At 40.6% G+C, this 24,603-nt stretch overlaps 1 protein-coding gene across 4 annotated transcripts in view; it reads right to left on the bottom strand.

Moving 5' to 3' along the window:
• Nucleotides 1-17,434, bottom strand: part of HPSE2 (heparanase 2 (inactive)) — a 795,759-nt gene extending 778,325 nt beyond the window's left edge. For 2 of the 4 annotated variants that reach the window (XM_023206179.2, XM_023206180.1), the window contains exons 1-2: nt 17,072-17,421; nt 13,886-14,043 (exon numbers count right to left, since the gene is read on the bottom strand). In XM_023206179.2, coding sequence (XP_023061947.1) covers nt 13,886-14,043; nt 17,072-17,361 — 448 coding nt within the window. In that variant the 5' untranslated portion in view covers nt 17,362-17,421. Of the gene's footprint in view, nt 1-13,885; nt 14,044-17,071 lie in introns of all 4 variants that reach the window. The other 2 variants (XM_023206177.2, XM_023206178.1) reach the window with 2 other exon arrangements.
• Nucleotides 17,435-24,603: the final 7,169 nt, after the last annotated feature.

The following is a 24,603-nucleotide window of genomic DNA, read 5'->3' as shown; positions in this document are numbered from 1 at the left end:
CAGAAAGGCCAGCACCTTCATTTGGAATTTATTGATGGAAGGTGGGGGAGCATGATTTCAGCAAGTCTGTAACACAGGAAATCCCCCTTACCACACCTTCCTGATTTACACTGATTCTTGATACACACCACATGTGTCCTCAACTCTCTTTTCCCCTCCCCCTAAGTTTTCAATCGTTCTGTTCCACATTTAGGTGATGAAAACTTAAAACCTGTGGTTATAACTTCTATGAGAAATTTCATTTTGAAAGCTTGCTAAATTTCAACTTTATTGCCATGAGAAAAACAAAAGAAACAAAAGACCTCAGTCATTCACTGACACAAAAACCCCAAGTGAAGACATTTCATGAGTGTAAGTTTTCTGCTGCAAGTTGTTGAAAATCCTGACTTTTGGACAGGGGTGCCATTCATCTGCTTCTACAAATGTTCTATGAAACAATAGCACTTATTTTTCTAATAGTTTTAGGTTACATGTTTAGTTTCATGTATGGATTTTAACTTGGCTAAGCCCAGCCTGTAGATCCTTTTGAATCTACATCTCACAGGATTTACCCTAAGTCTACTTTTCCAAGGAGATTCGCAATGGCCAGGCAAATAAGTCCATGATCTGCTTTTCTAACAATTACAAGGAAATAAACACCCAGATGAGAATAACATACTTATCAGGCCACTGAGAGACAACCAAAGATTTACCTCAATGGTGATTACATTCATTTTTTAAAGTGTGCATGGCTTAGTGACTAAGTCACCAGAAAGCTCAAGTTCTTTTTCCACTCTGCTTACTCACTATGAGCCTCCTCTGCAGCAAAGGAAACAGATTCCTCCTCCCTCTCACTGGGTGCAGTGTGATAGCTAATGAGTGTCTGCATTTCAAAGGCTTTTGGAATCTTTTTGGAAGTTTCTGAAGTGATTTTGGTATCCCACAGAGTGCTCTCAAATAGTGCTCCTATTCTCTGGACTGGTTTCTTGGGTTCGGGACCTACTGTAAAGGGGGTCTGGGATTCAAGTCCTAAGTCTCCAAGAATGGCATTCTACAGCTTCTTCAGGAGTCTGTCAATGAATGACAGTTCAAAAACATGGAAGTAAACTCACCCTTGCACACATACAAGCACACATGGCCTCTCTCGAAAACTCTAGCCTCCCAGAGAACCTGTTTCAGGTTGGCCCAACCACCCCCAAAACACAAGTACCTACCCCAGTTCACTTCAGAGGAGTGGAGGGATTACTTTTAGCTGTTAAACTTCATTTAAGAATGTCATGCTTAAAGGTATAAGTACTGAGTTCTAATCCCAGCTCTCCTACTTAAAAGCCCTGTTACTTTGAGCAACTTCCTTGAATCTGTTTTCTCAGTTATAAAATGGAGATGCCAGTTTAAAATAAGATTACTGTACTGTGAAAATCAGAGGAGTTTTTACAATCTTTAAATATTACAAATGTAGAGTGTAATTATTTTTCTCCTGAAAACAACTGGCTAGGGAGCTATTAAAAAATGGTGACCTTCTGCCTTCTTTAGTCTCTTTCTAACTAAACATTATCCGAGGTATTTAAAAATCTTTCTCTGTGAGCTGACTAGTATTCAAATTCACAGAGCAGCTTTAATGAGATGAGTGATATTCAAAGAGAATCAAAAATTCCTGAGCCAGGATTTCTTACAAATGACATAGTGATATACTATTTCAGCCAAAAATCAAAATAATGTTAGTGTCACTTTCTATCTGCATCCAAAACTTTACAAAGCACTTATTTTATTAAAGGATATATTTTGATGCAAAAGGTTTTGCTATCACCATTTTTGTGACACTTACCCAAAGAATGTACTACAGTTAAAAGGATTAAGATGGATAATGGTGTTTACAGAGATGTTACAGGGAAAGAATTAATTGAGATCAGAGAAATATGATACTACAGCACAAATAACAAACAAATAACTTCTTGTTTAAAAAAAAGTACTAATGAAAGAGAATAAACAACAGTTCCTCTGCGTATATTCTTTACCCACTGAAAAGCAGACCATAATTACCAACTATAAGGTTATCTAGACAAGCAAGTTTTATAACAATGTGATTCTATCTATATACTTTAAAATGTATATACTTCTGTATGCATGGCAAATGATCTGAAAAGATATGTGTCAGACTGTTGAAAGTGGTTATACCTATGGAGTATAATTGGGGATGGAGGCCAGGTGTGGTGGTTCATGCCTGTAATCCCAGCACTTTGGGAAGCCGAGGCAGGCAGATCACGAGCTAAAGAGATGGAGACCATCCTAGCCAACACAATGAAACCCTGTCTCTACTAAAAATACAAAAATTAGTTGGGCGTGGCGGCGCGTGCCTGTAGTCCCACCTACTCCAGAGGCTGAGGCAGGAGAATCTCTTGAACCCGGGAGGCAGAGGTTGCAGTGAGCTGAGATTGTGCCACTGCACTCCAGCTCCAACCTGGTGACACAGTGAGACTCCATCTCAAAAAAAAAAAAAAGTAGGGATGGAATATAAAAGGAGGTTTTTACTTTTTTTTTTTTTCTTGATGGAGTTGCACTCTTATTGCCCAGGCTGGAGTGCAATAGCTCACTGCAACCTCCACCTCCTAGGTTCAAGCGATTCTCTCACCTCAGCTTCCCAAGTAGCTGGGATTACAGGTGCCTGCCACCATGCACAGCTAATTTTTGTATTTTTAGTAGAGATGGGGTTTCACCATGTTGGCCTGGCTGGTCTCAAACTCCTGACCTCAGGTGATACACCCGCCTCGGCCTCCCAAAGTGCTGGAATTACAGGCGTGAGCCACCGCGCTTGGCCGGCTTTCACTTTTTATTTGATGTATGTATTATTTAGTGACAGTATTCATGTGCATGCATTACACTGATAATAAAATGAATAAAAAGCCTAAATCTGTAAAAGTATAAGAAGTTAAGCAAAAACTAGAAGTGGAAGAGAGGTTATTAGCATATTAGCTACCAAATAAGTGAGAAATAACCAGTCAATAAGTACTTACTGAAGAGCTACTACATAAAAGGCACTTTACTAGATTGTGGAAACTTCAGAAATGTTACGATCACTACTCTCGCAGTGCCCTATAATCTAGGAGTATACATGAACATTCACAAAATACCTTAGAACATAAAGCAGAATATGAAAATAGCCACAAGAGTGATTTTTAAACAATAAGTATTTTAGAAACTCAGGCTCAGTAAGTGTTTCATAAATGAATTAAACACTTTGAGCTAAGATAGTAAAGAATCATAGAAAAGGAGGACAAACTTGAACAGGGCTTTGAAAAGTAGGCAGAATTCAGAAACGGGTAGAATGTGGCAGAGAGATGATGGGGTGGAATATCCAGAGGGTTAGAAATGAAAAGAATGTCAGAGAGGGTAAAAGTAAACAGCTATACCATCTGCTTGTGAATAAACTTAGGTTCCTATAGGGAGGCAGAGAGAAGAAGCTGGCCAAAGAGAGTAGGCTGACTGTAGGGAGCCTTGGAAAGTTCAAAATCTTGAGCTAGCAGACAAGGGATATCGGTGAAGGTTTCAAGCTAGGGAATGACAGGAGGAAAGTGGAGCTTCAGAAAGATTAATCAGACAACAAGATGGAGAGAGGCTGAAAACAGGAAACCCAGCTGAGATGCTACAGAACAGGTGTGAGGTGTCCAAATCAGATGAAAATAGTCACAAGGGAAACAACAATAATTATTATTTAGCCCTATTTTCAAGCAAACTTTCAAACCAGACTCCAGTTAATATAAAGGCCTTTCCTCTTGGGGAAGGGCCTTTGAAGCTGACTTGGTAGAGGAATGAGAAACTGTGCTGCTATGTTATAACAGGGGTAAATGAAAATCACCAGCTTTAGAGAGAGACTGTCCTGGAGTCAACCACAGCTCAGCCATTTACTAGTACAGTTACTTAACCCCTGAGACATTTTGCAGACTATATAACCTCTTTGTTCCTTGATTTCTTCATTTTAAGTGTCTATGGTTGTGTTCTCCACTTGAATTTAACAAAATCTCAGTTCAAACAGAAAGATAAGGGAAAGAGATATCAAGAAAAGGCTTTCTTGAAATATCCCCTTTATCAGTTCCCTTTTCTCTTCATTAGGCTTAGAACTTGAAGGAAGAATAAGTCAGAGTATGGTTCAGTGTGTAAGTAAAAAATAATTATAAAATTGCCCAGTAATTTTTTCAAATATTCTCAAAACTGTCCAATAATTTTTTCAAATATTCTTATTTCTCTTTTTTCCTGAAATTTCCCTTACGTCAATAACACCATTGATCCATTTCCATTATTCCCTTCAACACATCTGCTTCCAAAACATACCTCCTTCCCAGAGAAACTGTAAGTCCTTTCCTACATTGGATCAGTTGTTGTTCTACTCCTTCAACATGTCCTAAAATATGACAATCATTTATTTCCATTGTTCATGTGTCTTCCTGCAGTTATCGTTCTCTGTTTTACCTAACAACTATTTGTGTCATAACCCACAAGATCTTTGAATATGTTCATGGGACTATATTCATGGGAAGGCCTATGGCACACATTTTTTTAATGCTCCACAATGCTTAGTTTAGGGGTTTTGGAGCCAGACAAATGAATGGACTAATAAATAAGACAATGCATGATTAAAAGATTGTATCCCTCTCTTATCTAAGCACAGTGAAGAGAGTACGGGACTGGGATCTAATCCTGGTTCTACCAAGGATTTAATACTTCATAGCAGACGTTCCATTTAAGCTTGAAGGTTTAATGACTGATATCACTGAGTCCCTGTAGCACAACTCATTAGCTAGGTAGTCTTGGGCAAATTACTTAACCTCTCTGTGCCTTGGCTTCCCCATCTGTCAAAGGGGTAAACAGTACTTTCCTCATAGGGTTGATGGAAGGATTAATGTATTAATACATGTACGTTGCTTAAAACAGTACCTGGTATGTAATAAGCATTCAATAACGTTAAGCATTATTATTATGGTTGTGTTATTACTATTATTGGGCTGCAGAGAAACATTCATTCTTCCATAGTATTTAAGAGATAATGTCCCAAATCTGGGCAGTTTACCTTTTCCCAGCTTTCTAACCTCACATTCCAAACCAAGTGAAAATAAGGTACTGGTTTAACCCCTAATTCCTTTAACACAAACATAGATACATACATGCATCCATCTTTTCAAAATATATAGCATATATATTTCACTCTTCATTATTTGCTACACAATAACCAAAACACATATATTTAGCCTTGTAAATAACATAAATACTTTGTTTGACTTAATGTGTCTGTTCCATGCAGTATGATGATGGTTATGTCTATATGGGTTTTTGTATGTGTAACAATGGCAGTGTATTTTTATTGTAAATTCCTAAGGACAAAAATGACCTGCTTAAGTCTGTCTGGGTACTTGGACTAAATTGGAGCACATTTTCAGAAAAGAATTTTAGAAAAATTCAGAGAAAGACAGAAAGATTAATGGGTACTGACTTAGCAGAAGGTTTAATGAAAGATGGAATTTAAGTAGAGCTTTCAAGAACAGGTAAAATTTTCAATTTCAGGGGAGAGGGAGATGTGTGTTCAACATGGAAATTATAGTATATGTAAGTGGAGAGGTAGAAGAACTAAGCAAAGATTGGTATGACTAACTAAAGAGAGGACACTGGAGAGCACTATGAAATTTCTATTTAATATATAATATCACAGCACTCTTGAAAGTATAGTTTATTCCTCTTGACTGCCCCCAATATCTAGCACTAAGTCTGGCTTGTATATAACTGATAATCAAAAAACACTTATTGAATTGAGCAAAATTACCCTGTTTTTTATGATATCAGAGTGAAGAAAACCGAATGGAACTGAACTCAATCAGATCATGAAATTCAATGGATAAAAGAACTCAACAAACTTGTACAAGGTATGTAAACCCTGAACAGCACTAACCACTAGTCAAGAAATATGTATTCATTTTGCCTAAATTACCATTGATGGACCAGTTCAGGGAATGAAACACCAAATTATCTCAATCTCATATTCATTCTCACTCTCTTTCTCTCTGACACACACACACACACACACACACACACACAGCTCACAGTTTCAATCTACCGTCTTATAGACTAAGATAACTGAAAGCATGATTAAGGAACTAAGAAGTACCCACATTAAGATTCTTAACATCTAATCCATTTTGATGAAGGAGTCTCAGACACAGTTCCTGACCATAGGAGTCCAGATCACGTGACCAGCAGGCTAAGCAAAACCAGAAAACTTTTTGAAAGAAACTGTTTTTCTTCCATGAGGTCCCCATCCCATCAGTAGGGACTGGGAGAACAGGAGAGATAATGTAAATGAATTTGGCAGAAGAAATAATAATTTGGTATTGGCAAGAGTAGTACAGTTGCATTGTACAAAAAAAAAATTGATGAATTTCCTTTTTCCCCAATGCCCAGGTGGTAAATTATACAAATGTGGTCAGCATTAAAAGGTTTATTTACTGGTTTTTCTGATTCACTGAAATTAATTAAGCCACCTCCACAAGTAATGGACCAGTATTTCTTGGTCTGTACCACTTCTAGCAGTATGCACGTTGCCACAATGACTACATTGTGACTAGACATGGTGACTAAATCTTTCTAAGATACAAATTCAAATTTACTGGGATATAGTGAACTGCAGCTCACACTCAGGGCCTGGGTACAAAATTTCAAAGGTATTAGAGAAATGCATCCATTTTGATTTCAAAAGGCAGAATAAAATAAACATAAATAAAACTTCATAAACATACAAAAAAACTTCAGGTGATTACTGACACTTTTCATACAATATTAAATTATATCCAATCCTTCTAAAGTTATTGGCAGACAAATTGTGAAATGCCAAGGATGAAGTTAGAATGAAGGCTTTTCTTGGGCCTAAAATTCTCTCAAAACTGCTTTTCGCTGCTGTTGCTGAAGTGACAAGAAGTCAGTAGTAAGTAATTTGACAATTACACCTGGGCCCCATTAATCTTCCCAGCTTCAGTGTCAAACAGGGGCCTGAAACTGGATGCCTACTCAATGAATATTATAAAATACTAGCCTGTTTTTACTCTACAAAAGAAGGAAGAATAACATAAAATAATAAGCAAATTTTAAGACCTTTTACTTTATGAAACTTGCAATGTAAGAATCTAATTAATAATTCAATTTTATTAATCTAGTTAATAATTGTATTTTAAGCATGCTTTGTAACTCAAACCTTGACAAATGCAGTTATTATAACACAGTTTACTTAGAGGGAGGGAATGAATGTGTCAAGTGATTTGGAAAGGGAAGATGGGACAGAGCAAGGGTCATGGAAGGCCCCTATTGAAAATGTGTCCTTCCCTTCTCCAGTGAAGTAAAACAAGTTATAACAGCCTCGTTTTTCCTCTAGGGCCAATTCCATTTTACTATGCCTAAATTTCAAGATTCCATAATTTGATCTGGATTTACCCAACCAACCTTTTGTCTCACACATGTACTTTCTTTTTCTTCTTCTTCAATTATATGTTTTGGAGTTAAGAAAAATAGATTAGAATATATTAAAACCCAATTTAGACATAATTCTAGCAATATGAACTTTGCTTGGGATAATTTCTAATGTACTTTATTTTCATATATTTTTCTTTAATTATAAACATTTCTATTTAACAAAAATGTGTAAATAGGCCTCTATAAAAGAGATTTTGACATGGTTCTACCACATGAACTAAGATAATTTCTGACATACTTTCAGGGTGGTCTCCTTCCTGCCCAAATATATATGAGGATTTGCCTCATGCTCTTTCCCTTGAGTTGCATATCCTCTCTTCTTGTCTCTGTCTCTCTAAGGTCTACCTACCTATCTAACTCCACCTAAGTCTCACCAGCATTCAACTCTACTTTTCTTGTTATAGCCTGGCAAACTATTAAATTCCACTTAGCACTTCATTCTAAATTGTCTTTCTGTTTTTCTTCAGTTTTATCAGTGTTAATGTTGTCTCACCAACTACACTACTGGTTCATTGACAGCAGGACACAGTATCTTTTGAAGAATATAAGTCAGGTATCTTGTAGAATATCCTCCAGTTTGGGTTTGACTAATGTTTTCTCACGTTTACTGAGAGTTACAGGGCACATGGTGAAGTGCCCTTCTCATTATATCATATCAGAGAATAATACATGATATCAATATGACTTATCCGCTGATGTTAACCTTAGTCACTGATAAAATGATGTCTGTCAGTTTCTCCAGTGAAAAGTTACTATTTTCACTTTTGGAGACTCTCTTCTTTAAATCCAACTCACACTCAAGGGAAGAAGAATTAAGTTCCACCTCCCAGAGGTGGAGAATTTGTGGACATATATTAAAACCACCACAATAATTAGTTAATAAATGTTATGAGGGAGATGCTTTAAGGCTATGCAAATATCCTCTTTTAAAGTTCCACCCACAAAGTTCAACACTTGATTAATGTATCCTGCTTAAAGCAATTATTACTGTTGTGTTCTAATGGTGATTTGGGATAGCATCCTTTATTTATTTTATATTCTGCCATTCTTTGGCATGAAAGTAAACAGAGAGTAGATAATCAGTACATACTTATTAAATGTAACAGAATTTTAAAACATTATGTGAAATAAAATGAGATAATAGAAGGTGGATAAGTTCAAGGCAAATATATATTTTGGCAGTTGTGCTGTTCTTATACCATAAGTCTTGATTGATAGAAGGGGATTAGAAAGAAAAAGAATTAACTACCTCATCTGTGGAAAAGCTTCCTAGAGAAAAGAGAATAATAATAGTTATACAGTGTCTTAGAGTTTACAAAGTATACACACATTCATCATTTAGAATTTAGAAGCTCTCTGAAGAGAAAAATCTTCAGGAGATAAAGATAAAAGATATTTGAAAGTTGTGAAAAGGCACAGTTACACCAGGAATTGAAAAATCAGGGATAGAAATTACATTAGACTAACAAAGAAAAGCAAAAGTAAAGGCAAGGTAGAAACAGACACAATTTTCTTTTAAATGTAGTTCTAGTGCAAGGCTTTAAACTGGGTGATAAAGTTAATTTAACACATAGCATAAAATCAAGACAACTTAGACAACCAAAGATAAAGAGCACATGGTTAAAATCATGAAGAATGTCATTAAAAAATAAGCATCAAAAATGGACTGCATAGGAATATGTGTTGAAAGTGTAAAATGAATAGAATCTTCATGTATACCTTCACTCGTTTCTCCACTGGTCACCTCCATTTTCCCAGGGCCTTTCACAGTGCTTTTAACCTAGTATACACCCAAGAAAATTTGCTGAAGATCTACCATGTATCATAAAGGCTAGACATTGTAGATATACAATAGTTAGATATAGTCTCTTCCTATAAAGAATTTGCATTCTAGATGGAAAGGTAAAATATGTATATGTATATATATAAAGTTGAATGTATATATATATAAAAATTGAATGTGTATATATATGTGTGTATATATATATATGAAGTTAAATGGCAAAACAAGGCAGAAGGAGCCAAAAGAAAAGCATAAAGAGTAAAAGCTACAGCAGTCTAGAAAAAGAATAGATCACTGTGGAATGACCTGTTCAAGAACATTTTTGTGCAAATAAGGAACATTTGCAATGGGCCTTCAAAAACTAGGTGGGATGGGTAAGCTCTGACTTGAGCCAAGAGAAAGACATTCAAGGCGTATTCATATGCTAACTGAACAAAGGCATGGGGTTGAGATAATAAAGGTGCTTTAAGGAGACAGTGAACAATCAAGTAAGTTTGGCTGTAATAAAAGGTATATGGAAACACAGGGTAGCAAAAGTAAGCTGAGACTGAAATGTGAAAGGTTGTGAATGTCAAGTTGAGGAGTTTGAACATATTATGTAAGCAATCCAAAAATAACCATAGTTTTTAGCAAAAGAGTAACGTGATGAATATGACATTTTAGAAATATTAAGCTGGCTTTTGAGGTACATTAAAAAATGGTGTACATCTTCATTAAAGATACAGCTATGGTCTTAAAAAACATGCATACAAATAAACCACACTGAATATAATACGAAGAGGGGAAGACTGGAAAAAAATAAACTTAAGAACAGAAGAATAACCCAAGATTTCTTTGTTGAGAGCAAGTAAAGCATAAACATAGAACAAAAAGGAAGTTAGGCAACGGTAAGATTCCTAGGGTATAAAGAACAACTCTATTTTTACTTCTTCCATCATCACTATGTGTATATGTAATTCAAGATGCCTAGGCATAGAGTAGAATAGTTAACTGTATTAAAGGAGTAACCAGTGAAGCTCCCAAAGTGATACATAAACAGTGGTTTTACAAAGTTAGAGAAAATACAGTTGCATTAATGTGCTCAGAAAGTATTTGGAAAACAGAAGACACATGAGTTGTTAATTGCATTATTAATTCACGGGAAAACAAGGGGAACAACAAAATCACATCAGGGGCTGGGCACAGTGGCTCATGTCTATAATCTCAGCACTTTGGGAGGCTGAGTTGGGCAGATCACTTGAGGTCAGGAGTTCAAGACCAGCCTGGCCAACATGGTGAAACCCCATCTCTACTAAAAATACAAAAATTAGCCAGGCATGGTGGCACACACCTGTAATCCCAGCTACTCAAGAGGCTGAGGCACGAAAATCACTTGAACCCGGGAGGCAGAGATTGCAGTAAACCAAGATCGTGCCACTGCCCTCCAGCCTGGGCGACAGAGGAGACTCCATCTCAAAAAAAAGAAAAAAGAAAAAAAAGAAATCATATCAGGGTAGCAATATAAACGGATTAACCAGAAGAGTGGAGGCTTTTTGCTCAACACTACAACTATCCATTCATTTTAACATTAGTACATAACAAAAGCCACCTTTGGTTCTCAACTCTGTTCCTTAAAGATAATTCTCCCTACATTCTCTCAATCCTCTCAAGTAATTCCATAAATCTACCTTGTGCCTTCTGCAAAAACTTCAGTCTCATGAAATCTTACTCACTCCTTAATCCCACTTTAAAACATTAAATATATATTATAAATTTGCTGATGTTGCCATTAATGAAAGTAAGAATCCTTACCTTTCTTATAGTGTTGTGCAGTCAAAAAAAGTAACTTACAAATATTACCTCTTAGAACCTTCAGAGAAGCAATGCACATTAGGTAATTATCATCATCCACATGCTATAAACAGTAAGCCCCAGGCCACACATTCATAAGTGATAGGGCCAGGCCTGCAGTGCAAGCTTCCTAAGTACAAATTCCATTTTTTCTTCACTGTATCATTCAGTTTCATAATGTGCCAGTAGGTATATCTTATTGCTCAAAATATATGTTGTTATTCTGTACTATGTTTAAGTAAATACATCTTTTAATAAGATGCCTTTATGCCCAAGTGCTTACTACAGGGCCATTTCCTAAGAAGGCTTAATTACTTTAAGATGCTCGTGATGATAACAGTTATCACTAGATGAAAAGGGACAACAGAAGAATAATGTTTTCAAAATTGCTGAGACTATACCAAGAACATTTTGCCTTGAATTCTGCAATGCAACATGCAACAACAAAGACAGTATGGGTAATTTAAGGATATGTTAGCTTCAAAGGGCAGAAATAGGACGTTCTCATTCTCTTTAACTCGGCTAAAGTCTCAAATACTGATATAGTTCAGAGCATCTTATTACTAGGAAAACATAAATCAAAAGGAGTTCAGCTAGGAGCAATAAAACAGATTAGTGTCTGGAAGGACTGACTTTAAAGAAAGTTTTAAAAGAATTAGATCCAGGTAGTCTAGATAAAAAACAGCTATGAGGAAATTTTTTTTTTTTTGAAGCTAACACCCACACCAAAGGCAGAAATTATTTTTAAGATAGATGTCTAAAAAATGCAAACAGGAATAATTGTAAATACTTATAAAGGGAAAATTCAGGAGAAATTTCCCAGCAAAAGCTTATGGGACAGAAGAATCTCTTCCCTATGAGTGGTGAAAAACTACATTCCTAGAGATGTTTAATGCCAGGTTGGACAAAACAAGAAAAGGATTCCATATGGAATGATCCTATACTGGCCCCTGACATGATAGAAGGACTGAAGGTGACCTCTTAGATCTTTCCATTTATTTATTTATTTTTTTTAATTCTATGAAGTTTTACAGGGCACTGCCTTCTGCCAATTTCTTTTCTCCCCATGATGCCCACTTTCTCCTTTCACAAAGGGAAACAAATTGTAGCCTTCATTTTAAGCAGATCTCATTATTCTCAATGTAACATAATCCTAGGTACAAGGTTGAGAGAAACAGACCAATTTCTAAACTTATAATTGTCCTTTCTCCGCACCCCCGCCCCCACCCCCAGCAATTCTCAGGGCTCTTACAAGTTTTCCCACAAACTAAAGAGGAAATAGTTCAAATGGATTGGAAGAAGAGCTATCTCATAGGGAAAACCATTAATATTCTCCCTTCTTATGTCTGATCACAGAGCTGACAGTGACCCTGGGAGCTATAAGGTTCTGGGTCAAATTACCATCAGAGGTGCTGTTAAAGACTATCTTTTACCTTTCAGCATTTATGCTGAGTGACAGCAAAAAGTCTACTTGCAATCCACACTTTTATAGCAATGACTTTTATCTTTGAAAAGATATAGCCTTAAACACCTACATGCTTTGGCAAATGTTATAAAAGAGTAAGTCCTAGTCATGCTCCAAACTCAAGAAGCCTCAGCCTTGCCCTCTTTCTCTTATTCTGGCGTTTAAAAATACGTTCCTCAGCCACCCTTGAAATACATTCCAATACCTCTCCAAAAGTTCTTTTCAATGAAGGCCCAAGAAAATACAAGGGCATTTGCTCCTTTAGCTGATTTGTAAGAACAAGATGTAACAAAATTCAGAGGGCTCTGAAAACCTGTCCCTGAGCCCTTTATATATAAAACTGTAGTTTACTTATGAGAAGGAACAGCAGCGGGGAGAAAGCCCTCCAAGAATGGACACTAATGCCTCTTCTATCCAATCTTAACAGTGTCAACAGCTCAAGAAACGCCAATACCCATCGTGCCTCTTTGAAAGCACATCCCTCCACTTAAACAGGAAGTTCATAGATGTTAACACCTAACCTTCTAAACAAAAATTTTTCAATAGCATTTTCATTTTTTCCCCTAGTAAAAATGAGACTGTTCAAACCAAAAAAGATTGGCCTCTCTGACTGAAATAGGATTTCAAGTTTTCAAAGCCACTCCAACCCTTACGTAATTCGGTCAGGAAAGAAAGCTGGCATTTGTAATCCCATTTTAAAACAGAAAAAAATGCAACTCTGAGATTAGGCAATCTGAAGAAGAACTAACTGTGGAGATTTCCAAACCTTCCTCAACAAGGGACCAATTTAAAAGGGATTATTCCAGAAAACTTTAGAGTGCGCTTCAAAAATCCCTTCTGTACCCTCATCACAGGAAGGCAAGAAATAAGAAAAACAGAAAGGCACTTTGCCTAGAATTTTAGCAAAGAAATATGACTCTGACCTTTAATAATCTATGAACCTGGCTGAATTTTCTCAAAAAACCTGCTGCATCTACACTCCGCAGGACCAGCCTGCTAGTAGTTTGGGCTACCAGCTCGCAGCCTCCAAGACAGCCGCCCAGCAAAAGGCCGGCAGCTAGGTGAGGACAACCTGGAGAACCCCCTTTGCGCAATGAGGTCAGGAGTTCCATACTGCAGTGTCTCCTCGTCTGAAGCTTCCAACTTTTCATTTTCAGGAGAGCTGCAACCAGGCTCTCCAAATCTGCCCCAGCGCGCGCGCGCGCGCATACACACACACACACACACACACACACACACACACACACACACACACAGACACACAAACCCAGCGGGTGCTCGCTTCCGCTCCCCTGATAAAGAATGGTAATCAAGTTTCTCACCATCCTCATAGTTTTTGAGATAGTAATCCGGGCCCGGGCCCCCGCGGCTTTTCGCCGGGTTCCTCAGGTTCTGGAACTGCAGGAAGTCGGTCCTTTTGCCCCCGAAGCGCAGAAAGGCGGGCGAAAGTCCCCGGGCCAGGGTCACCAAGCGCTTGGAGCTGCAGAGGAAGAGAATAAGAGAGGAAAGGTTCCCGGGACAGGACAAGAGCGCGTGGGGCACGGAGAAGGGCCCTCTTCCTACTCCCTGAGGGCGACCTGGCCAGGGCTAGAGGCTCTGTGCCTGCCCCAGCCGGTAGTCCACCCTGGCCCCTGGCCGCTCCCGCAGCTTCTCGCTAGTGCCCTGCGCCCCAGCCCGCCCTCACCGCCCGACACCGGGGGCTATGCCTCTCGCTTCCAGGCGCCCGCAGCGGCCCCATCCCGCAGACACCCAGATCCTGATCTCCTAAAGGCTACAGATTGTGTTTGTTCATAGAGTGTTTGTACGGGGTGGGTGTACGTGCTACGAGCACGGCGCTAAAGCGCAGTTGCCCGGCTTCTGCCACTGCCAGGAAAGCGCTCCGGGCGGAGACGCGCTAGGCGCGCCTACCTCTGGCTTCCGACCCTTGCCAAAAACTTGTATGCTGAAAGCCGGCATTGCCTCCTCAGTCCCAGGGGCCCCACAAACCTCCGTGCAGGGGGTGAAACCTGCCTTGTTTCTCTCAGACCAGGCCGGGCGCCTGAGCTTAAGTGGATTCTTACTTTCTTTCTTTTAATGTCCGAGTTGATTTGTCTTTTTCACTATATTGTAAAAACCGCATTGTTTCCCAAATCCCCGGACGGAAAGATCCCCAGGGTAAACCCTTGCCTTTCCAAGAACACTTCTCTACTCCCGCACCACCACCACCACACACACACAGAGTAAAGGCAACGTCTCTTTGGCCCCTGAAACAATTCCGCCTGATCTCAGGAAAGGTAACATCCTCCTCCCCACCCCACCCCCGAGTTAGGCTCCATCTTTCTTCTTTCCCACTTGGGGCCGTTTGGAACCGCTAGGGAAAATGAAGCTTGCTGGAATGTGGAACCTGCGCGTTAGGGGATACTAAATGAGCATTAAAACAATAACATTTACATCTATTTAAGGTCAGAATTTCCATCAATAGGTTTTTAAAAGCCAAAGGCTGCTGCTTTGGGAAGGAGTAGGGAAGGAGCAATGCAGATACTGATAATGCTGAGGGGATCAGCTGCTGAGTTCCGGGTCTGTAAATTATTTTTTAACGCTTTACTGTTTCAGATCCTGAAAACCCAAATCCAAATGGTGACGTTAAAGAGCATCATAAAGTAGGTGGATACGAGAAAGAAAAAACAGACTCTGCTTTTGGAGTTTTTTGAGAAGAGACGTGGCTACCCCAGGGTCTTGCAACCAGAGGGTCCTTTGGCTGAAGTCTCCGGGACCGCGCTCCAGGGCAGACACAGTCAGGGCGTCGCGTGGGCCTACTGTGGCAAAGGAGACGTCCGCGCGAATCCGGTCCTGGGGAAAGGGCAGTTCCAACAACTTTTCATCCAGAAGCCTGCACAGCCAATGCGAATGCGCTCCGCCAGGACTTCTTCCCCGAAAACCTGCCTTCCAGACTCTTTTCTGAGGCAGGAAAGCATTAGGCGAACAGGCTGATTTTTAAAAAGAAGAAAGCTGGAGGGGAAAGGGGGTCTGCGCAGCTGAAGGAGTTCAATGCAAGTGCGACAAGCATTGCGGAAAACTCCGTTGCACCCTACATTCGGACGAGCTCAGAGACGCACTCTGCTGCACGAAGGAGCTTTCGAAGAGGAAGCTGGGCCGCGCGGAGCTGGCTGTTCCGCCCTGGCAGCAACCGCACCAGCAGGAACCGAAACGGCCTCCGCAAGGAAGCTACAGCCTCTCAGTTCTCCGCTACCCTTCCTCCATGTGGAAGGAGCGCTCCACGTGGCGCCTCCCGCTACCTGCGGCATCCGCAGACCTGACCCGGGCCAGGGGAACAACCCCAAGAGCTGAGAGGCAGGCGCACCTCAAGAAGCAAAACTCGAATTTCGCAAGGAGTGAAAAATACGAAGGACGCACAACGGACGTGGCCTTGGGGCAGAGTGGGACTGAGAGCGCTGAAGGCTCTTCGAGGGGAACCCACAGCTGAGGCTCCAACTTGGAGGGAATTTTTAAAAACTCAACACTTGGATTCGACATTGCAGAGGATTTATTTCTTATTTTACACTGCAACTCTGTCCCTGATGGGAAGGGATCGTAGTTGCCTAACTGCCAAACTGCAACAACCCGGGGAGAATGTGAGCCCAATTAGATTACAAGCCCTAGAGCAAAGGGAATCACAAACCTCCGGGTTTGTTAATCCGCTGGTGCGGGGTTCAGATCTCCGAAGCCTCCCTGGAGTATTTCTGGGTCTCTTACCGCTTCCCTTATAACGCTGTGACCCCAGCGAGGATTTTTTTTTTTTTCTTTTCTTTAAAGAAAAGCTAAACTGTGCAGTTACCGCAGGAGATTTAAGGAGGAACTGGGGGGGGGGGGGGGGGGGGGGAGCATTCCGTCTATAAAAAGCGCCTTACAAAGTCCTGAAGTCTGGAGATGACAGCGGAGGATATAAAATAAAAAAATTTAACTCCGATCCAACTTGCCCACCATTCAAGCCTCTGCTTAAATTCGTTTTCTGTCTGAGAGTGGGAGAGAACAGACGAAACGATCTTTCCGTGGAAAATTCCACTTTCGTGCAATCCCGCTTGAACATTCACAGACACACACACACACTCCTCTCTGTCGCACATACACACACACCCCCACACACATACCCATTCTTTTCAGCTCTTTGTTGTTTGAGATCTTTTCTTCGCTTTTGTAACTGCTCTGAACCTCTTGTTTCTTTTTCAGAAGGAGACGGGGAGGCTAATTGTGGATATATGTAAGCACAACATTTTTTCAGTCATAACTGATAAGTTTCTGAAATGCCTTCTGCATTGCAAACATGTGCATCTTAATAGAAAACATTGCTTTTCCCAATCACTAGTTACAGCCTCATAGCACACAATCCAGGAGGAGGAAAACCTCCTTTCTTCTCTTTGACAGATCTGCTTGACTTACTTTCTTCTTTCCCCTTTGGAATGGGGGATAGGAAGGGGTTGAGGGGATGTTACTAAAAAATTTTAAATGATCCATCGAAGCCCCTGCCTTACCTTAGGAAATCGAGCCAGCCATCATGAATGATGGACGGATCCAGCTGCAGAGAGAGGAAGTTCTCATTGACTGTCCTGACTGGGTTCTTGGTGCTCACATCAAGTAGAATCAGGGTCTTTTCCTTCAAACCTGCAGCTCTGTCTACAGGCAAGGGTCTCCTGTCTCCAGCTTGGGAGGAAAGGGAGAGATGGAGCAACAGAGCCAAGCAGAGAGCCCCCGGGGCTAGGCACGCGGGGGGGCGGGAGTTGCTGGAGGGCATGGCTTCAGGGAAGGCACAGAGCACCCTCATTCAATCCCTCTGATTTAAACCTCTCTTCCTACTTGGTCTCGCTAGTGACTAATTGTCCTTATCTAAAGTGTGTGTCTGTCCGCCTTTTTCCCCCCTTTTTTTCCCTTCCCCCCACCCCCCCCCACACACACACACACTCTCTCTCTCTCTCCCCCTCTCTCTCTCTCTCTCTCGCTCGCTCGTTTTTTTTTTTTTTATTTTTTTATTTTTTTATTTTTTTATTTTTTTGTTTTGGTGCTGGTGGAGCGAACTCACGCCCCTAGCCAGCCTTCCCAGTGACTCTTGCCAAGAGAACTCGTACACCGGCACCGCCCCTTTAAGAGATTTCTACTGCAGACATTTTTTAACTTTTTAAAGGTAAGGGGAGGGGGGCAGGCGGGAAGGAGGAGAAAAGGGGGGCGTTGTACCCTCCTAATTTAACCCTCTAGGGTCAGGAAGCAGAGGGAGGAATCCAAACCATGCCGTTGTACCGTCTCGGGTACAGAGCAAGGCGTCTCGTTTTTTACTTCCCTTCCTGCGAGGCTCTGGAGGGCTGGTCAAGCTCCGACTCCGACCAGAAAGCCCCAGCGCCAACCCCGAGCGCGCTGGAGTAGTGTTCCCACCGACAGCACGTTTGTTTGTCCTGACAGCGTCAGGCACTTCATCCGCTCAGGGCCCTTTTCTGGTTGAAGCAGCAATAGCAAGGGCGGTTAAGTTGAGGCGTTGATTCCTGTCAAAGCATAGAGCCCTGAAGTAGATTCCCTGAACAGGAGCCCTGATCTCTGTGACGCGTTGGGTAACCACACCGAAGCATCCTCTGACCTCGATAGGGCAAAGAGTGGCAAGAAGGAAAAACACAGTGACCTGGTCAAGCAGCTTCTCCGATCCGAGGGCCAAAAGGGACATGCGCCCTGGCTCTGCTCTGCTCTTGCCTGCAACCGAGGAATAAAGATCTTGGGAGCGTCAATATGCTGGCTTTGGCCAAGTCGAAGCTACCTGGACTGTGCTTGGATAGTCAGGGCGGCTCTGCTTCCAACTGTGCCACTGCTTGGCCACTCTATTCTGCTGCACAGGTAGAGTCCCCCCTCCAGACCCTCCTGGAGGTCAATCTTATACTTAACCCTCCAGCAGGGAAGTGCGCCTTTACAGTGTCAGATGGGACCATAGTGACACTTTCGGGTTTCCATCTCGGCCCCCAGTCAAAACCAGAGTCACATAGCCCTGGATGGGGAATAACAGCCGGAAGCCGCGTGATGCACGACCCGCCGCTGCTCATTGAGCTTCCACCCCATAACAGCTTGCAAATTGAATTCTAGGTCCTAACCTGAAGCGCGGGAAAGGGATCAGGCACAGTTTGCTGCAGTCACATTGCTGGGCCCCACTTTCGGCTTCTTTCTGGAACAAAATGGGCCTTCTACTTGGCAGATGAAGGGAACTACTTTATGTAGTGTGGGCAGGCAGAAACGCTGAAGCGTCCAGGGCTCTCCTTGGTATCAAACAAGTAAAACCCTAAAATGCAGAGCAAGGGTTTTCCCCAGGGGTGGATGGACAAGGGTTAGTCTTAAAGCCCAGCAAACGCTGTAATAGCAACCTGTATCCTCTTACCTCCACCCAGACCAGGATTAACTATCTGAAAAGAGCTGGAGTAGATGACCTTCAGCTGAAGTACCCTGAAAAGCCTCTACCAACCTAAGCATCCAGGAAATCGAGATTATGTTGCATTCATCTGTGAAGCGCCATGACGACCTTTTAGAAATAGGACTGCATAAAATGATATGGGAGAAAGCAAATGCAAGTCATATTATTTAAAGATGATTTTTTAAATCAAGCTGTTACATAGTGAAGTATTGGATGTTGGCTCCAGCCCTAAGGCCCATTTCCTTCAGTTCCTGAACATTTCTAACACATTTAGATCCTTTAAACTGTGTGTGTGTGTCTGTGTGTGGGTGTGTGGTGTGATACAAATTTCAGTCGAAATTTTTGTAATTTTTAAGTATGTATTGAGCACCTCTTAAAGATGGCAACAGCCTGGCGAGCAAACACTTTTGTCTTTGTGTTCCCAGACCAGAGCACTTAGTAGGCACTCAATAAATTCTGTGAAATAAATTAATGGTAAATCCAGTCATGCTCAACACACTGAAATAATATGCTCCTCTCCAGAAGAATGTGAAAAATAAATACTTTTATTTGTCACAGTAAATTATAGTTTGGGTCTCTGTTCAATAATTTGTTTTCCCAGTTATTAACATTTTCCTGGCCATCTCCTTCAAAAAATACTTCCCTTGTAAAGTCATTAGTTCATTTGCTATTAAGAATTTTTAAAATTATATATTTTTGACAATAAGCCAGATTTTCCAAGGGCCTAAAAGACCCTTGGCTTACAAGTGAATGTACCTTTAGAAGCCATGTTAATTGGGACCAATGGAAGACAATTTGAATAAATATGTCCACTAGATGTCTATAATTAATATTCCTCTCAAAAATATCTATTCTTGTGACCAAGAATGAACTTGAGTATAATGAGAATGCGCTTAATTATGAATTTTCACCATTTTTGCTTACTGACCTAACTACTCTGTAATGGTTTCTTGGCCTAATTAAGTAGTATTTAATATTTTCATCAGAATCTGTATGTGGTATTAAAATCAAAATCAACAAACAAACTGCTTGTTTTCTTAATTCCCAATGAAAACCATTTCTCTAGTCTAGCCATTGAAATTCTAAGTCATTCTATAGAGGACATCAGGGGAAAGAAATCACTGATATTTAAGAGGTTAGCCCTGGTTGGTCACTAAGATGATTTGATTGTTTGGTCCTTTGGTTTAGTTTGGGTTTAGATCTCCAGAGATACTCTTTGCAAATAGCTGCCACACATACACTATATCATGGTTTTTGTCTTACCTCTCATCTAGACCTAAATAATTTGCTGTAAGTAGTTCATTATTCATCAGTATATTAGATTGATGTTTCTATTCTATCTTCTGTGTGCTAGGTGACAGCAATCTGCATCTCTGTTTTGTCTTAGATTGTAATTTCCTAAAAGACAAGTATTGGGCCTCTGCATAAAATATGAACTGTCAGGCCAGGCGCAGTGGCTCACATCTGTAATCCCAGCACTTTGGGAGCCAAGGCAGGTGGATCACCTGAGGTAAGGAGTTCGAGACCAGCCTGGCCAACATGGCGAAACCCCATCTCTACTAAAAAATACAAAAATTATCTGGGTGTGGTGGTGGACACCTGTAATCACAGCTACTCAGGAGGCTGAGACAGAAGAATTGCTTGAACCTGGGAGGAGGAGGTTACAGTGAACAAGGTGGAACCATTGCACTCCAGCCTGGGTGACAAGAGCAAGACTCCATCTCAAAAAAATAAAAAGTAAAATTAAAATTAAAAAAATAAAATATGAACTGTCAGGAACTAGATGCATTGATGTCTCCTTGGAAACGTTCTGCTTAGTGTCTACTGAATGGTCTTCATAGATAAATTGCTTTGATATCTAAGAGCCCAGGTTCCCAGAACTGTAAGAAAACATGAAGATTAACTGATTCAGTGATTTCTAGACTTTGATATTTCAAAATAAATATTAGTTAGTGGGGAGGAGTGGACATATGTTTGTCAAGATTTTGTTTTGTTTTGTTTTGTTTTTTGAGACAGAGTCTTGCTCTATCCCCCAGGCTGGAGTGCAGTGGTGCAATCTCGGCTGACTGCAACCGCTGCCTCCCGGGTTCAAGCAATTCTCCTGCCTCAGCCTCCCAAGCAGCTGGGACTACAGGTACACACCACCACGCCCAGCTAATTTTTTGTAGTTTAGTAGAGATGAGGCTTTACCATGTTGCCTAGGCTGGTCTCAAACTCTTGAGCTCAGGCAATCCACCCACCTCAGCCTCCCAAAGTGCTGGGATTACAGGCGTGAGCCACCACGCCCAGCCCTGTTTGTCAACTTTTTATTTTGTCTAGTAAGGACCTTAATAAAAACTGTCAACTACTTATCTCTATTACTTTCCAAAAGAAAAGAAAATTTTAACATATGAACAAAAGCTAAAATGGCATGTCAAAATAAAGAGCAGTTGTTTAAACTGAGTAAATTTAGCTTTATGAAAAATCCTGACCAGGTGCAGTGGCTCACGCCTGTAATTCCAGCACTTTCAGAGGTCGAGATGGGTGGATCACCTGAGGTCAGGAGTTCAAGACCAGCCTGGCCAACACGGTGAAACCCAGTCTCTACTAAAAATACAAAATTTAGCTGGACATGGTGGTGGGTGCCTGTAATGCCAGCTACTCGGGAGGCTGAGGCAGGAAAATCACTTGAACTGAGGAGGTGGAGGTTACAGTGAGCCGAAATATGCCATTGCACTCCAGTCTGCGCGACAAGAGCAAAACTCCATCTCAAAAAAAGAAAAAGAGAAAAGAAAAAGAAAAATCCCTGTATTAGTATCATTTCATCTCAGACAAGTGGAAATATATACCAGTGACCAACATGGGTACTAGGACTGGTGAACGGGACTACTGAGATATTATTCTGTGTTTATGTCCAAATTCTACTTTGTAGCATATAGGTATTGCAAGATGTACAGCTAATGGTCATCTTGACTACAATGATTACTTTTTTTTTTTTTCTTGAGACAGAGTCTTGCTCTGTCGCCCAGGCTGGAGTGCAGTGGCACAATCTCGGCTCACTGCAAGCTCCACCTCCCAGGTTCACACCATTCTCCTGCCTCAGCCTCCCAAGTAGCTGGGACTACAGGTGCTTGCTACCATGCCTGGCAATTTTTTGTGTATTTTTTAGTGGAGACAGGGTTTCACCATGTTAGCCAGGATGGTCTCGATCTCCTGACCTCGTGATCCGCCCACCTCAGCCTCCCAAAGTGCTGGGATTACAGGTGTGAGCCACCGTGCCCAGCCTACAATTATTTCTTTTGACTTTTCCTATGCCTTTTTCTCACTTTCAGCCTGTCACAAACTCATTAACTCTATATGCTGCCCGCCCTTTCCTTCTACTAAACATTCAAAGCTTAGTTTTCACTATTCCCATTTTCCCCTTCTGCAATAATTATGCCTAGCTGTCTAATAGAAATTTTTAAAAATGTTTTACACTGTAACTAGGACTGGGAAGCATGAAGACATAACAGCCAGTCCACTGTGTCCTCACTTACTGCCTGTATACCCAACTATGATGATTAATATTTATTGAGACCTCATGGTTCAAGCATGGTACTCTCAAAAAAACCCTAAGAAGAGTTTTTTATAAACTTCTTATACCTAGTTTACATATGAAAAAATTGAGACTCAGATATTAACTTTCTTATGGTACACAGTTAATAAGCACCAACACAGAATTAAACCCAGGGCCATCTGACTCTAAATCCTAGGTTTGTATTCTTAGTCACCACAAGTGACTAAAGTATTGTATAACCCTCTAGAACCTGTCAATGTATAGTGGGAAAACAAAAACAACAACAACAAAAAACCTTAGAGTAGGAGTTGGAGGCCCTAGGTTTAAGTCCTGACTTTACCAGATCTGGTTTTGTAAACTTGGATAAAATTTTTAATGGTTCTAAGCCTCAACTGCCTTATCTGTAAAACTGATATAATATCCAAGAGTAAAGTAATAATCAGTAAAGTTATGTACGGGGAAAGTACTTTATAAATTCTAAAATATACAATCAGACACAGTGGCTCGTGCTAATCCCAGCACTTTGAGAGGCTAAGATGGGAGGATTGCTCGAGCCCAGGAGTTTGAGACTAACCTGAGCAACATAGTGAGACTCTGTCTCTACAAAATGTTTTAAAAAAATATCCTGGTATGGTAGCATATGCCTGTAGTCCAACCTACTCAGGAGACTGAGGTGGGAAGATCACTAGAGCCCAGGAGTTCAAGGCTACAGCGAGGCATGAGATCAAGCCACTGCACTCTAGACTGGGTAACAGAGCGAGACCTTATCTCAAAAAAAAAAAAAATTATACAATTGTGCTATCACTTTCTTATTCATTCTTATTTCCTGTCTCCCACACGTGCCACAAATACATCCCCTTAACTGATGACTATGGTAAGAATTAAGTTATACATGAATGACTTAGTGGTAAACCTGAAACAAAAGATCAACTCTATCTAATATAATATGATGTTAATAAATGTGGTCAAACAAGTCTATACCACATATTTTAACCATGCAGGCTCTTCTGCCTGTGATTAGCATCTCTTAAGGAAGAAATTAGGGTAGGTTTTATATGTCTTTGATTTTCCTCTAGGAAAGGGGAAACAGGAATAGGCAAAGGACAGTACAAGAGAACACTGGTTACAAAGTATGTTATTTTACCATCAAGGACTGTCTCTGTCCTGCCAGGAGGAGCAAGAGATGACACTTTCTCCATATGGAATGTTGAAGGAGAAAATAATTGCCAGCTCTACGGACTACACTTTGGGGATGTTTGTTATTGAAAATACCTGAGAAGTTTTATGTGTAATATCTCTGGGGAAAAAATCAGATTGCCTTTCATGTGTTCAATGTCTTCATAATTTATAACTGTGATTGCTCCACCTCATCATATTAAGAAAACTCTGGTCTTTGTCCTTACTACTGCCATCCAGCAGTACATTTATTTGGGGAAGATCATAACCATAATAAATGTGATTGACTCTAATAAGTTCAGTTTGAAAGCCCTTAGCATGTTTGGAGGTAGGGATGGCAGTTATTTGAGGGACTGCTAGCGATAGAAAACTAACAGAAAAACAGATTAAAATGACTCATGTCTTTGTCACACCCATTGAAGAACCTATCTTTCACCATCCCTGCCAATTTTGCCATTTATACGTTCAGGTAAGTTCTGAAAAGCATCATGTGATACTGAAAAAAGCATGGACTTCAGAGTCTGATAGACTGATTAAAATCTAATTCCCCATTTAATATCTGCTAATGTGACCTTTGTTGAATAAGTTATTTATCCTTGCTGAGTCCCAATTTCCCCATCTATAAAACAGGCATAAGATTACTTCCCTCCAAATGTGTTGTGAGAATCAAATAAGGTCATATCTTTAGTACCTGGCACATAGTTGCTCCTCACTAAAAGTCATTTTCCTTCTCCTGGTTGGGTTTCACTGTGGCAATGAGTATAATTTGCATAGATGGGTTACAAGGAAATTATACACCCGCAACCTAAGGTTTTGAAATATAATTTACACATATACTATTTAATTTTATGCTCATAGCATAAAAAAGCACAGACTTTACCTTCATAATCTGGGTAGAAAATTAGAGTTAAATC

This window comes from Piliocolobus tephrosceles, chromosome 9 (assembly GCF_002776525.5).
Source record: "Piliocolobus tephrosceles isolate RC106 chromosome 9, ASM277652v3, whole genome shotgun sequence".
In the NCBI taxonomy this organism is placed as follows: Eukaryota; Metazoa; Chordata; class Mammalia; order Primates; family Cercopithecidae; genus Piliocolobus; species Piliocolobus tephrosceles.
This window is presented reverse-complemented; position numbering and strand designations above follow the sequence as displayed.